Here is a 16334-nt window from a genome sequence, read left to right on the forward strand (position 1 = left end):
GGGAGGGACGGTATGGGGGGGAAGCCATTGTAATCCATAAATCGTACTTTGGAAATTTATATTCATTAAATAAAAGTTAAAAAAAAAAAAAGAAAGAGTTACAGAGAAAGGGTGACACACAGAGACAGGAAGGGAAGGAGGGAGGGTTGAGTGAGAATAAATGAATATCTTCCATCTGCGTGTTTACTCCCCAGATTGCTGCAATGGCTGAAGCCAAGAGCCAGATTCATTCGGGTCTCCCACGTGGGTGACTCCATGAGTCTCTTCCATGTGGGCAGGGGCCCAAGAACTTGGGCCATCCTCTGCCACTTTCCCAGGCCATTAGCAGGGAGCTAGATTATAAGTGGAGCAACTGGAACACATACTGACACCCACAGGAGATGCCGGCGTCACAAGCAGCAGCTTTACCTGCTACTATACCAACACTGGCCCTGAGAATCAATTTCTCCTGGCACCTAAACTTCACCCCTAAGATTTCTCAATATGGTTTTTATAATTCTTTCTAGATGTTGGAAATACTTTATATACTGATGTGTGTATTCTTGTGAGGGGGATATGTGTACATATACATAATATAGGTAGGTTACAATAAAGATGTTTTCAAACTAATATAAGTGGATTTCAAATTTCACAGAAAATGCATATTATGAAAAAAATCATGAATTTCAATTTTTTGCACTAAACCAAATCTATTTTAATACATTTTCCATGAACATTTTGAAGTACCTTTCTGTATGAAAACCTAAGAGTCACGGCCGGCGCCGCAGCTCAATAGGCTAATCCTCTGCCTTGCGGTGCCGGCACACCGGGTTCTAGTCCTGGTCGGGGCGCCGGATTCTGTCCTGGTTGCCCCTCTTCCAGGCCAGCTCTCTTTTGTGGCCCAGGAGTGCAGCAGAGGATGGCCCAAGTGCTTGGGCCCTGCACCCCATGGGAGACCAGGAGAAGCACCTGGCTCCTGGCTTCCAATCAGTGCAGTGCGCCAGCCGCAGCGCGCTGGCAGCGGCAGCCATTGGAGGGTGAACCAACGGCAAAGGAAGACCTTTCTCTCTCTCTCTCTCACTGTCCACTCTGCCTCTCAAATAAATAAATAAATAAATAAACAAACCTAATATTCACAATTTGGAAACATTTCCCTAATGCAGTTCTGCTCTTTGAACTAAGATTTTTCTTCTTCACATGGTTTATATGAAAATGTATTCCATTCTGTTGTTTTTATTTCATTAAAAAAATTCCAAGGAAAACTAAATATATATACACAAACATTTTCCCAGTTGTGATCAAGGGACATAGTTTGCATTGAGAATTTTCCTTCACCTCTCCAAGTCGGTTTTCCTGTATTGCTGCAGTCTTCATTTTTAATTAGTTTTAGGTAATGTCATTACTTAATGTTGTCTTGGCATTGGAAAAAATGTAAGAAATCCTCTTTGAACTAAGTCAGGAAACATTCTGTCTCAATCAGCATCCCAGTGGCAGTAACATTGGCTTGCAAAGCAAATCTGGAAGCTTTTATTCTCTTTTAGAGCCATGTGGCTTTACTCCCATGAGTACCCCTGAATTTCTTCTGATGTCCCAAGCCAGATGTGTCACCGAACTTCATGATTTCCAGGCTTTCAACACGTCCATCAGTAGCCAAGGTGAAAACCTGATCCAGATCCTACTCATCACAAGATATAGTGAGTCAAAGAGGAGCCATCCCCCACTGAACACATATCCTTGTTACAGATAGAGGTCATCCTTGTTACAGATGGAGTATAATCAGGCTGACTTACAGGCAGGTTCATAGACTGGTGTATGGAATGTCCTTCAAAGGACTTTTGGGTGGTGCCACCCACTTGTTCCATCCCCTCTTCTTTCATTCTTCTAGTCTAAGGAAGAAGTGCTACATCCTATAATAGTCCTTTGTCACTCTCTTCCTCTCAGTACGTTTATGCCTTTTCTTGAGCATCATGTTTATGTGTTTTGTTTGCCTGACTGTATGGGGTTATCTGATCTGACTGTTAAATTCTAAAGGAGTAGGGATAATGTCTCTAGCTGATCTTGGATAGATGTCCCTGCAAGTTTGAGACTGATGCTCAGTAATTATACGACGCCGCCTCGCACATGCTTCTCTGTCTTCACTTTTCTATGCCATTTCCATTTGTTTGATGTACTTATAATAATCTGTTGACATTTGAAGGATAGAAGTAAATGCCACTTTGAAGCTTCTTCTGTGAAGATAATAACCCAACATTTTTCAGCACTCTTCCGGAGAAGTCAGAGCCCTCCACAAACATTAACTCATTCGTCTTCACAATAGCTGGCGTAGCCAACTGTGGGGCGTGTGTATTAGCATGTTACAGATGGGTGCCGAGGTCACCTGAGCAACGTGTAGCACAAGTCACAGAAAATTACAGCACAAAGTTCAACCTTTGTTTTCAGGGATGGCACAGAGGCCATCTCTTATTTTAGTAGTTAGCATTCTTCTGTAACACAAAATGACTTGTCCTGCTTTACAGCCTGCAGCAGAGTGGGATGACACCCTACTTCAGGGGCTGTCACCTTTGCCATATACAGGCCATATTTGTCCCACCCAGGTGGATAGTGTTGGGGTGGGCCAGTGTCCACAGGAGTCATGCAGGGGCCACGGAGTAGAAAACCAGTACAGCAAGGTAAAATCAGCCAACAGACTGGCCTGTCATTCCCTTCTTTGCACACATTTAAATCTGAAACAGTGTTTTCACACTGAACATTTTCAGGTGGTTCCACACAAGTCATTAATAATTTAAATAGGTCACATTTTATGAATTTGTAGTCCTTTTTATTTCATAAACCCAGTAACTTTTCCTCAAAGCAGCTCTGATTACTGCAACATGGGGCCTGCTCAGAGTGGAACATGCTAATGACAACACATCAGGGAGTTCTTCTTAACAAAGAAAAATAACATGTTGTGTTTATTGTAGAAAAGTCTAAACATTTAAAAGTTCTGATCATGGGAGACATTTTCTAACTGGCCTAATTAGCTTTGATTTCTCCAAGCAGCAACTGTTTTCCTGGGCTAATTGCTTCTTGGATAGTAGGCTCAGTCCTAACAGCGAATGTGGAGAAGGAAGAATAATTGAATATCCAAAGCGTTCTGATGCCTTGCAGCCCTCACCTAAAGGCAAGAGAACATGTGACTTCCGAGAGGGATGAAGACGGAGGCACCCACTTTACACAGAATTAGAACACAGAGTTCCAGCCAGGATTAGTCCCCAGGGTGCAGGGGTAATGCATGCTCACCTTGGGAGGAGTCTTCAACAGATCAGGGTTTTGAGAGATAAAGTCCAAAGGAAAGCTGACAGCTTGTTATCAGGGCCATGCAAAACACTGCATTTTGCTCTTATTTTCTCAATCCTGAAGAAGTTTGGTAAGATTATGCAGGTTACTTTTCAGGTCCTTCTGTAGGCTGCCCTTGATAGCTTCAATGAGCTGACAGAGGAAGTACTCTGTACTACACACCAAGCTGTGTGCTCAGCATCTCTTCATGAGCTCTTCCTAGAAGCTGTAATGCAGACATATCATGGGACAGGTAACTTCTCCCTAAATTTGGCTCAGTTTTTTTTTTTTTTTCACTTGACAAGCAGAGAGAAAGAGAGGACTCTCCCGTTAGCTGGTCCACTCTGCAAATGCCCACAACAGACAAGGATGGGTCAGACAGAAGCTGGAAGCCAGGTGCTCAATCTAATCAAGATCAGCATCATCGGCTGATAGGGACAATATGGGATTTTGGGTGTCCCAGTGCTAGGCCAAATACCAGTCCCAATTCAGACTTACTTTCAGGAACGTCAAGTCAGTGAACATTACTTAACACTTTGTAACTGCATTATTTCTAAGGAAACAAAAGTGAACAAGAAGGAAACACTCAAATCCTAGCCTTTTCTCTCAACCTTTTCCCCCATATTTTAGTACCAAAAAGTTTCAAATGTATAGGAAACAAAATGAAGAATACAGCAAAAGCTGTGTATACTTCACTGCAAGTTACCAAGTGTTAATGTTTTTCTACATTTGCATTTCTGTCTTTATATGTATTTTATTGAGTCTGTATTTTGCTTTCTGAACATTTGAAAGTACCTTGAAAACAGAAGATTCAACATGTATCTCTTAAGAGCCGGGGCATTCGCCTACATAGCCGTAGGTCTACAATCTATTCTAAAAGGTATAACATTGATAGAACAGTAGCACACAGTCCATTTTCATATTCTCCGGCCGTCTGTGTAGATTTTTAAAATATGGGACCTACTGAAAAACCATGCTGAGGATTTAGTCGTCATATCTGTTTAGTCTCAATTCAGAAAAGTCACTCTAGTTTTAGGTCTTTCATGACATTGATTGGAAGATTCCAGACCTGCTAACTTATCCATTGCTGCACGTTCTGCATTTGTTGGAGTTTCTCCATAGTCAAAGGATTCAGGTCAAGCATTTTTGGCGAAGTTATTCCATGGACGGCATTGTATTCATACCTAGCATCCCGTCAGGAGACACAAACACAACTTGTCCTTTTGCTGGCAATGTTAAACTTGATCGTTTGGCTAAGATGGTATCCACAAGACTTCTCTGCTCCCTGTTTTCTTTTGAATTAAATATGTCGAGCTTTGAAACCATGGCAATCCTAATCTCCAACATTTCGTGTACTAGTTTTGGCATCCAATGATAGTTCTTGCTTGACCTAACATTTATTACCCTGGTGGCTACAAAATGGTGTCTTTCTGATTCTCTGTCATCTCTTATTTTAGTAGTTAGCATTCTTCTGTAAAAGAGATTTTCTCGGGGCCGACGCTATGGCATAGTGGGTAAAGCCGCTGACTGAAGTGCCAGCATGCCATATGGGTGCCGGTTCGAGTCCTGACTGCTCCACTTCCAATACAGCTCTCTGCTATGGCCTGGGAAAGCAGTAGAATATGGCCCAAGTCCTTGGGCCCCTGCACCTGTGTGGGAGACCCAGAAGAAGCTCCTGGCTTTGGATCAGCTCAACTCTAGCCACTGTGGCAAACTGGGGAGTGAACCAGCAGATGGAACACTCTCTCTCTCTCTTCTCTCTCTCTGCATAACTCTGACTTTCAAATAAATAAATCTTAAAAAATATTTTCTCTAGGGTAGGAAGTACCATGATGTTCTTAAAACCATATATATGGGGGCCAGCATTATAGCATAGGTTAATCCACCGCCTACAATGCCAACAACCCACATGGGTGCTGCTTCGTATCCCAGCTGCTCCACTTCCCCATCCAGCTCTCTAATGGCCTGGGAAAAGCAAAGGTAGACGGCCAAGTGCATGGACCTGTGCCACCTCTGTGGGAGACGTGGAAGAAGCTCATCACTCCTAGCTTCAGCCTGGCTCAGCACTGGCTTTTATGGGCATTTGGGGAGCAAACCACCAGATGGAAAAACTCTTTCAAATAAATACTTTTTAAAAACTGTATACATGAAATACATGATATTTGTTCCCTTGTATAAATTTTAAAAATTAAAAGAAGATTTTCCTCTCCATCTGCCTTTGGGGATTCTTCTTATTATTCAGCATATTGCACTGCATTTCTCCCACAATTCTTTTCTCTTTCAAAGTGCCCCAAATTTGTCCCAACTCCTGTGTCTTTTTTGACATGTCTTAATTACTTTGGAAGTCATATTCAGGAACAAAATGCTACAGGCTCACTCTGTACTTGCCTGCCCTAAGATTCTAAATATTCAGCTTTTAGTGTAAATGTGTTCTAGGGAAGCAATCAAGTCATTCATTTGTAAATAGGAAAGTTATTAAATCAGCCTGTAACAGGTAGAGAATCAAAAAATAATATAAGCAAGGAAGTGGTATTCTAGTTTTGACTTAAAGGATACAACACACCAAGACTACATTTGTTCCAGAAGTTGGGTTGAATGCATCAGAAACTTTCATGGAGGTAGGAAATTCCTTATCCAAAGAACAGAAGTAGCATGGAGTAATTAGCGGTAGCCAGATGACCAAGGTCTTAAGTGCCATGGCAAATGTGTGGGTGAGAAAGGATACTTTGGGCAGTTAGAGTCAACCATATATTCTTTCCATGGGAATGACGTAATCGCATATAGAACTCCAAGGACTGGGAAGAGGAAGGAATGATTTTCAGGAAGGAGTACAATTAGAATACCTGCTACATATCCAGGCAGAAGTCCATTTATTATAAACCTCAGAGGCTGTGGTATACATTCTCTTGGTAATTTTAAGTTTTGGATTTGGACTTTTTATTGTCAGTTATTTTTTTCTATAGTTTGTTTGATATTTCTCTGAATTCAACCTGTCTTTCTCACAGCTAAGCATATGTTAAGCATTCAAATGGTCGTTGATCCATTCATAAGTTGAAATAATTTGAAATAACTGGTTATGCTCACTTTGAGTTTAATGTTCCTTTTATACCCTGAGAGATTCTATAACTGTGTATCTACATGAGGAATGAAAATCAGTGTCTGTATAGTCAAACCCAAAACCAATGTTCCTCTGAAAAAATGGGTAATTGAATCATAAGCACAGTAGCTACTTCAATATTCTAGATCCACACTGTTTAATATAATAGCCACTATCTATATGTGGCTACTTACTACTTAAAATTTTACTTGTCCAAATTAATACTATAAATATAAAAATTAAGACATGCCATCCATGGATTTCAGGCTTAGTATGAAAAAGAAATGTAAAAATCTCATTAGCCATTTTATACTGATGACATGTTGAAATATTATGTTTAGTATATTGGCTTAATAATAACATTTTACCTATTTTTACTTTTTAAATTTCACTACTAGAACATTTAAGGAGACATATGTGGATTATGCATTTATACTTGACAGTGCTGGCATAGATAACTGAATGCATTTCTTAGATAGATGGTCTCAGATTATGTAAGATTCAAATATCAGCATAAATACAGACACTCCCTGACTTATGATGGCATTAAGTCCTGATGAATCTATTCTAAGTCAAAACTACTTTTAATTCACCCAACCCGCCACACATCACAGCTTAGCCTGGCCTCCACCAAACATGCCCACAACACATATAAGCATGAAATTAGGTAAAATCATCTAATACAAAGCCTGTTTTATAATAGTATTAATTACCTAATTTATTGAATGCCTGTAACCCACAAATGCTGGCAACACAGTACACCCCAGAGTATTGATTGTTCACCTTCACGAGTGCATGGTTGATAGGAAGCTGTGCTCACTGCCCTCGCCTGTTGCGTATGCCACAGCCTGTGCTCACTGCAAGGTATCACGTTGCATCTCACTAACCAGGAAAAGGCCAGAATTCAAAGTGTAATTGCTACAGAACGCCTATCACCTTTGCATCATTGTAAAGTCAAAAAATCATAAGCCAGGGACCATCTGTACACAATGCAATGTAGTACACCACTCTGCAAACAGGACTACTTGGAGTTTCTGTTGTCAAGGAATTGAAAAGGTAATACATTGATTTAATTTTTGAAAAATTTCAAGAGCAACCATAAGCATAAATGCTATCTGATGGATAATTTTCATGAATCCTTTGCAGGGTTCATATATGAAAATGTAAATAAGCAATTTTTAAAATGGAAAATATATGTGTATATGCTTTTCTATGACATGTAAATACATTTAATCTATAGGTAAATAAAAATTATAAAAACCAGTAATAGTGGGTGGATGTTAGGTATAGTATTGGTCTGCTATTGAAACCTGAGTCACATTTTTTTAACATATAAGCTGTTCGTCCAAACAGACTAAAGATCTTCAGAGAGAAAATTGTGAATGTGCAGTGGTTTCAAGATGGCATCCAGTATGTCCCTAAATTCCGTCTAATGTCCCAGGAAGGAAGGGAGCCTTAAGATTCATCCTAAGTTCATCAGACGTCTGTCTGGAGGATATGTATTCATTTCCGTCTGAGAGTTATTTTACATCCACACAGTCATCAGCTCCACTCCAGCAGGCTGCTGACAGCTCTGTGCTCCAGGGAAACACCAGTCTCAGTTCCCTTTTCAGAGCTCTTCAAAGAACTGCCTTATCCTCCCTTAGTACATGTTAGTGTCTCATTATCATCACAGCACGTGCATTTAGTTTCTCCATGCTTCATTTTCCTCATCTGTGAGCTGCAGGGGAAAATCTGCTATCCCTTACACACATGGTATTCTGTAAGGACTCATATGTGTTGCGTGAATGCGAATGATGCCCATATCAACTGTCACCTTGAATTGCATCTCCTAGGCAAAGCTAGTTCACTCTCTCCTGCTCCATCTTACCAATTTTAGAAATGTCTGCATTGCGTATTTTATAATTTCACTTATTTTTTGCAAAAGAATCAATGTCAATACACAGATTCTTCGAAGCCAGGCCAGGAACTCTGGGTATGCCTGTGACCCCCCTACAACAAAAGTATCATCTCCCATTTGTGTGTACAACCCATCCTGGCTGCCACACTCCTCAGCAGCCGCATGCTCTGTCCTTCTGCTGGGTTTGATTGTATATCTTTCTCTTTTACTGATAGGTTAGCAGCTTGAGGACATGTACACTCATTGTATCCCTAGGGCCTGGCACAGAGTCAAGCCTTCATAAGTATCTATAAAACAGATGTATGTGCACAGGTATGCAGGCCTAGGTGGCATATGAAATTGCAATTATTTCACAAAAGCTGGGTGGGCAATAGGAGTTTACCTCTCTGTACCTCAAAGCCATGTGTTTGGGCATTTGCTAATTGTTCAAATCATAACATCTCTATTTTTCATTTTCAAATACAATACTGATCTATTTTATCAAGATAATAGGAAAAAGCATAGAAGAGGAAAGTTTCTTAAATAGCCATTATAATATTAACCATAGAGTTCATGTAACTTCACTAAAGCAGATGTTATTTTCCACATTTTACAGCTGAGAAAACTGAGGCCAGAGAGTTTAAATGACTGAGCCAGTAGGGCTAGTGAAGGGTGGTAGGCAGGGCCTGAACCTGTGTCAGACTTATGAACCTCACCATTTTGGGCTGCTTATTGTTTGGACAGGGAGATGCCTGTCAGTGAAAGCACTTGAACACAGCAAACCTGCAGGTGCAAAGAAAACGAGTGTTTCCCACCCTTCATTTCCAACGCTTAAAGCATCAGAGGCTTTCCAAAGTACTTTTATTCTCTTGTTACGAAGTGCAGAAGCCACAGCCCACTAAGTTAGTTTGCAGAGCTGTGGTAGGCAGGAAACCAGGGGCAAATGGCCCTACTTAGCCTCCAACACGTGCACACCTGACATGAGAAGAGTTACGGAACAGAATTCCACCAATTGTACAGCACCTACTTTGCAGTCCTCAATCTTCACAGCTTTGGAGAAAAGCTGGTAAGAAATCACTGAGAGCATAGAACAGGAATTGCCTAATTCTCCACTTACCTTTGGAGAGAAAACAGTTTGAGATAACATTTTGTGAAATCTATAGTTTCCCCTATTTTTTAGGTTTTGTCATTTCCTATGAAGACTCAAAAGGCATGCTGTGCCTCTGTGTCCCCTAATGTACCTCCTGTTCAGTCTCTTCAGAACAGAAACGTAGCAGTTCTCACTGGCCAGTATTCTTACTGTCTAGACCAGAAGATAAGCCTCCACCAAACAGTCAACGACAATGGCTTTGAAGCTAATAGAGAAGCCATAACTTTTCCTTTCAGGCAGAGCAAGCAGGGTGAGGCGTTCCCACACATCATCGAGGGGCTTACAACCTTAGCTATCTGTTACCTTTACTCTTCGTGTTTTGTTGAAGACAGGACTTGCACTGAGTGACTAACTGCATCAGAGCAACCATGGTTAGCTGTACGCGACTGCCGGAAGAATCCGAGTCTAAATTGCAGTTCAGCCAGCCAAAGTTTCCACAAGTCTTCCAGGGAAGAAATGAAAGAATAATTTGTTTTTCTCCTATCTGTGCGAAGCTATCTCTGCCAATTTCATATACTTTATTTCATGATTCACCCTTTTAAATATTTGGGAAAAGGGAGTTCAGTCATAATTCCAAATATGTCCCTCAAAAAATTTTTCTTTTAAGAAGAACTTTAAGATTGTGTCTAAAAGTAGACCTCCTTGACTTGAGGAAAATCTATTACAAATAAACAGAATTACATTGAAATTTAAATGGATGATTTTATACTTCAGTATATTCATCTTAGTTTCTATCATTTTATTGTCCTCACTATAAAGTTGAAGATGATCATACATATCTGTTTTAACTGTTACTGTATAATAACGGACGTAGAATTTTAAATATTAGAAAATAAAAATGAAAACACAATTTCCAGAAACGCCAGTATGTATGTGAGTATCTGCCCCAAAAGCTAAAAGGCTAGTCTGCCTTCAGAAAATCAAATGTACATGCAACTGTGTACTAGAGGAACACTTTTATGTTGCTGTCCTTTTAACTTATATGAAACTTGTAATAACAAAATATATATTTCCTTTGTACCACTTCAGGAATATAATGTCACTCCCCACCCTCCCCCCACTCCAGCTGTTGCTATCTTTTACACCTGGTCAAAATAAATTTTATCAGGCAGGTGTTTGGTAGTGGGTGGTACGCTTGTACCCTAGTCAGTGTGCCTGGGTTCAGGTCTCATCCCTGCTCTCAATTTCAGCTTCCTGCTTATCCACATCCCAGGACGCAGCAAGTGATGGTTCAGGCAGTTCAGTCCCTGCACTCACATAGGAGATGAATTCCCTGTGCTCCCAGCTTTTACCTCGACTAGCTCCTGCTGTTGTAGGTACTTCAGGAGTGAACCAATGGATGGAAGCTCTCTTTCAAATAAAATTTCTTTTAAAACCCTAGGATTTTAATCTAATCATTTGTCTGGAAACTTAAGATGCATCGTGTCAGATTCAGGTAGGTTGAGCACATCAGGAAATGTCTAAAGTTGGCAGGCCTACTGAAGCCCTCTGAATTGCCTTTACAATTGATTAAACGGTACAAAATAGTCAAACTTCACCCCAGCTTCCTTCTTGGTAGTTGGGAAAACCTCAAAATCCTCAGCCTGGGATGGATCTCAGGGAGCCCCTTGGTGAGCTTGCTGGTTCCAGGCAAGATCACCACTGGGTCAAGACAAGGCTTCTCTGACAGATTTCAGGTTGACTGCAGTCAATCCCTCCATGACCACCACCCTCGCCCACTACCACGTGGTCATGTCCACATTTATAAACACATGTGTATCTATTACTATTGTTTAGGAACCCCCTCTCACAGCAGTCTCATACTCCTTAAGAGACCAGGGCTTCTTTTAACTGAAGTATCTCTTAGGGTCAGAATCACAGGAGGCCCATTCTGAATCCCTGTGTAGTTTTACTTTACACAATAATGTTTATGTTGACAACTATGAAAAAAGTTGCTGACAACTATGAAACTAATTTATCCAAAGTTCAAAAACAGTGTACACTATAATACTGATTAAACACCCTAGAATTCCATTTCTGAATTTTGCTCACAGTCACACATTTGAAAGTCTACCTTGACCTCTGAATTTTAATTTTACAGAACATACGCCATATTCACATGGGTTTCTATTAGAAAAAAGGACCAAAATGCCATATTTTTTAAGGTAACTAGTTTTCTGTCCCATATCATTTATACTTAAAGTACACAAAGATACAGTTTTAGCTTTAATAACTTACATAAAATGTTAATTCTAAACAGTCAAGAAAAATTTATATTGCATCCAGGCAAGAAGACAATCCAGTGCTGTGGCATAGCAGGTAAAGCAGCCGTATGCAGTGCTGGCGTCCTATATGGGTGCCAGTTCGAGTCCCGGCTACTCCTCGTCCAATCCAGCTCCCTGCTAACATGCCTGGCAAAGCAGCAGAGGACTGCCCAAGTGCTCCGGCCCCTGCACTTGTGGGAGACCCAGAAGCAGCTCCAGGCTCCCGGCCAGCCACTGCAGCCATTTGGGGAGTGAATCAGCAGATGGAAGACCTCTCTGTGTGTGTGTGTCACTGTAACTCTGCCTTTCAAAATAAATCAAAAAAAAAAAAAAAAGATCAGATCTGTAGCACATTACAGATCTGGGTTTTGGTTTGGTGGGAAAAAATTAGTACTAAGAATGTAAATCCCCAAGTGTAAAATGATCGATAACCAATTACAGAAAACTGGGTATGGCAAGTATGGAAACTTTCCATTTTAAAACTCCATATCCTGTATTTCACCTATGCCACTTTCATGTATCTTGTATCTAAACGTGTGCTTAATTGCGTTTTGGAAACTGCTGACGAAGTCAGCCCATGATGGAGAAAGGATGGCTCTCCCTAATCTTGTCCCTCCCTCCCTGTTCTTACAGAAAATGACGTGCTTAGTTTCGGAACACTGATCAGTGCTTGCAACACCTATGACGGGTCTGGCGTTGTGACTGTGGAAACTGACCAACCGCTGCTCTGGACCATGGCCATCAAACACTAGCCTGTCCAGGTGTGCCTCTGCCAGACCTCGCGGACAGCACACTGCTCAAAGCCAACATGCACTTGGGTTTCAGGAATCTCACCATCTCCGTGGGGAGCCCAGCACTCTTAAAGAAGTTTAGATAATCCAGGTATTACTGTAAATGTCAAACCGCAATTTTACAGGTGAATACTATGTATTTAATTAGTATGTAATTTCTATTACCTTTATTTGGAAAGCTAATGTGTGTCATTCCACTGTGAAACTCAAGACCAATTATTATGTCAACAATCATTCCATTTTTCCTAGAGAATTTTTAATTTTGAAGCAGAAATGTCTCAGTTGAGGTTGCTCTTGGAGTCTACCACATCCTTGAATGCTTAACAACAAGTACTACCTCTAAGTATCTGTCAATATTGGATTCCTCTATGTAATACAGATTACCTTTTATTGGGAAGAAAAGAAAAATCCTTCCAGATTAGGATGTTAGAACTGTATTTTTCTCTGGCCTTATTACTGTCTTTAGTGTTGTCATTTTAAAATAAAGAGCCAGTGATCCAATTTTAAATTTGAAAACAGGTGGTTATATAAGCTACAGGTGAAGAGAGAAATGATATAAAAGATAAATGATAATTCATGGGGCTGGCGCTGTGGCGTAGCAGGTGGAAGCCACCATCTGCAATGCCTGTACCCCATATAGGCGCCAGTTTGAGTCCGGGATGCTCCTCTTCTGATCCAGCTCTCTGCTGTGGCCTGGGAAAGCAGTGGAAGACGGCCCAAGTGCTTGGCCCCTGCACCCACAGGGAAACCTGCAAGAGGCTGCAGGCTCCTGGCTTCAGATCACCCCAGCTCCAGTCATTGCAGCCATTTGGGGAGTGAACCAGCAGATGAAAGACCTCTCTCTCTTTCTCTCTCTGCCTCTCTGATTTATTTATTTGAAAGGCAGAGTTACAGTCTTTTAAAAAATGATAATTCATGATGCCCTACTTACATGTTAAACCCAAACTCAGAAGTAAGCACGCTAAGTTTTAGTGGGTGATAGGCCATATCATCGGTACAACCTAGACCAAAAAGTTGCAGAGGAGAAAGCTAAGCATAAACATTGAATTGTTTGACATACCTCAGACTTGGAAAATGCTGGTTATAGACCACAAGTTTATTCAGATGACCAGGAAATCAGTCTGTCCATGTTGATAAATGAATATCCAAGGAGGCTACACCTGAAGCCCGTGCCTTTTGTCCCAATCTGCCGTTCACCAGCATCCCCTGGAGCCCTCCTCCTTAGCAGGAAAATGGAAGGGCTGGACTGGGTTTATCCGACATTCCTTCCACATCCAAATTCTCCGCTGTAAGGCAGGTAATAGGAATAAGCACTATTACTGACGTAGCCAGCTTCGAGCGGGTAGGAGATGTCGTCATGCTTCCATTGTCTATCCTTGTCGGTCCCACTTAGTAAGCCAGACCTCGCCATACAGACCTGGATTAAGGAGAACCTGCCCATCATGTTCTGTGTATCCAGAATCCCATTACTGTAAGAAAAGTGATCAACAACAGCATGAGGCACAGATTGTAAAGGGAAAATGAAAAAGGGATTTGTTGAACTAGCCTAGCCTGTGATTCTGAAGTTATTCAGTAGAAATAATTGTTAATTATTTTATGCAGATGTGAGAATAACATCATATATTAAATAAAGATATTTACTTATCAATATGTATGTGTGGTGTTTTTTAAGAAAATCCATTTCCTCACTTGCGTTTCATTCTGACCAATCTATCAGTGTGCATACCAAAAACTATTTGCTCAGGGGCCAGCTTGGTGGCGCACTAGGTTAATCCTCCGCCTGCGGCGCTGGCATCCCATATGGGCGCCAGGTTCTAGTCCTGGTTGCTCCTCTTCCAGTCCAGCTCTCTGCTGTGGCCCAGGAGGGCAGTGGAGGATGGTCCAAGTGCTTGGGCCCTGCACCCACAAGGGAGACCAGGAGGAAGCACCTGGCTCCTGGCTTTGGATCAGGATAGCTCCGGCCGTTGCAGCCATCTGGGGAGTGAACCAATGGAAGGAAGACCTTTCTCTGTCTCTCCCTCTGTCTGTCTGTAGCTCTACCTATCAAATAAAAATAAATAAAAAACTATTTGCTCAAACGATGATTAACAGCAAGAGTAGTTCTCTCCTGATGTCGGAGAACAGTCCTATACTATTAATCTCTTCCTCCAACAAACCACGCTCCCTGGAAGCTCTCCAGACCTTACAGGCCAGGTGTTTTACATTTACATCTTTTGGGGCCCCTGCTGCCACGTTGATAAAGTAAGAGTTTATGTCTACCTGTTCACATTCTAGGACGGAGAAAGGACAGGAAGGAAAACATTCAGGGGAGAAACAGTGTAACTGCTCCACGACAGAAAGTAAAGAAAAACCTGCAGAGGAAGAAGCCTGGGAAGTAAGAGGAGTGCAGTCAGAGTCAGAGGTCATGTCAGTGCCGAAGTGAAGGCGCAGTTCTAGGCCCTTCCCCGGCTCCTCAGCACAGGTGTAGGGCCCGGAGCCGTTGTGCACACACTTCCTGCCTTCCACTCACAGAAGGAAGTTGTTAAGAAGCCAGGGGGTTAAGAACAGTCAAGCACTAGATCCTGCAGAACCTCCTGCAGGAAAAACTTGTGTAGGACCTCCAAAGGCTGCCCTTAAACAAAACCTGCAACCAAGGAAATTAGAAGAGCAAAGGAGGAGTGGCCAGACCACGGTGGCAGTCTCAGCACTACTTTCTGCTTCACCAAAAGTTGACACCCAACCCCGTTTATGTCTTTGATTTCTAAAACAGTAGCTGTATACTCATTACTACTGCATATCCATAACCTATGTCTAGTACTTTAAAATTTAAAATTTTACTACTGGCTCTGGCTTTGTGGCAGAGTGGGTAGAGCCACCACCTACAATGCCAGCATCCCATATCAGTGTTGCTGGTTCAAGTCCCTGCTGCTCTGCATCTCAACCAGCTCCATTAAGCCTGGGAAAAGCAGAAGATGGCCCAAGCGCTTGGGCCCCCCGCCACCCATGTGGCAGACCTGGATAGTATTCTTGGCTCCTGACTTCTCCCAACCCAGCCCAGCCATGGCAGCCACTTGCAAAGTGAACAAGAGGATGAAAGATATCTCTTCCTCTCCCCCTCTCCTTCTCTGTCACTCTGCCTTTCAAGTAAATAAATCTCTTAAAAGACAAAAAAAGAAATCAAATTTTACTACCAAACATGCATATTCTATTTACCCTGAAGATCTTACCGAGGTTAGTAAATGAGTACTCATCAAAAAAATTATAGTTTTCTGAGCCGGCGCCGCGGCTCACTAGGCTAATCCTCTGCCTAGCGGTGCCGGCACACCGGGTTCTAGTCCCGGTCGGGGCGCCGGATTCTGTCCCGGTTGCCCCTCTTCCAGGCCAGCCCTCTGCTGTGGCCAGGGAGTGCAGTGGAGGATGGCCCAGGTGCTTGGGCCCTGCACCCGATGGGAGACCAGGAAAAGCACCTGGCTCCTGGCTCCTGCCATCGGATCAGCGCGGTGCGCCAGCCGCAGCGCGCCGGCCGCGGCGGCCATTGGAGGGTGAACCAACGGCAAAGGAAGACCTTTCTCTCTGTCTCTCTCTCTCACTGTCCACTCTGCCTGTCAAAAAAAAAAAAATTATAGTTTTCTGAAGCTTAGTGAACATGGGGACGGTAGGAATTTTTGTTGAAAAGCACCAAGAAGAGCAAGTGTTGTCCTGGAGGTTAAGATATGCACATCCCAAATCAGAGTGCCTGGGTTCAATTCCGGGCTCCAGCTTGCTGCTAAGGCAAACCCTGCAAAGCAGCTGTGATAACTCAACAGCTGGATTGAGTTTGTCTCCTGGCTTCAGCTCTGGCCTGTCCCTAGCTGTTGCAGGTATTTGGAGAGTGAACCAGCAGACAGGAGCTCGCTGTCTC

The 16334-nt window shown here is 42.2% G+C and overlaps 2 protein-coding genes across 10 annotated transcripts in view; one reads left to right on the forward strand and one right to left on the reverse strand.

Annotated features, from left to right (window-relative positions):
• TPK1 (thiamin pyrophosphokinase 1) overlaps positions 1–14102 on the forward strand; it is a 464784-nt gene extending 450682 nt beyond the window's left edge. For all 4 annotated transcript variants that reach the window (XM_051849810.3, XM_051849814.3, XM_051849811.3 and 1 more), the window contains one exon: positions 12297–14102. In XM_051849810.3, coding sequence (XP_051705770.1) covers positions 12297–12415 — 119 coding nt within the window. In that variant the 3' untranslated portion in view covers positions 12416–14102. The remainder of the gene's footprint in view (positions 1–12296) is intronic.
• Positions 1–16334, reverse strand: part of LOC149127620 (uncharacterized) — a 126566-nt gene that overhangs the window by 71411 nt on the left and 38821 nt on the right. For 2 of the 6 annotated variants that reach the window (XR_016231800.1, XR_016231798.1), the window contains exon 2: positions 13515–13740. The exons of 2 other annotated variants lie outside the window; for them this stretch is intronic. The gene's annotated coding sequence lies outside the window, so the exon portion shown is untranslated. Of the gene's footprint in view, positions 1–883; positions 3521–13514; positions 13741–16334 lie in introns of those variants that run through there. 2 more of the 6 variants (XR_016231799.1, XR_016231802.1) reach the window with 2 other exon arrangements.

Source organism: Oryctolagus cuniculus, chromosome 3 (assembly GCF_051225735.1).
Source record: "Oryctolagus cuniculus isolate XC-2025 breed Fujian yellow rabbit chromosome 3, ASM5122573v1, whole genome shotgun sequence".
NCBI lineage: Eukaryota > Metazoa > Chordata > Mammalia > Lagomorpha > Leporidae > Oryctolagus > Oryctolagus cuniculus.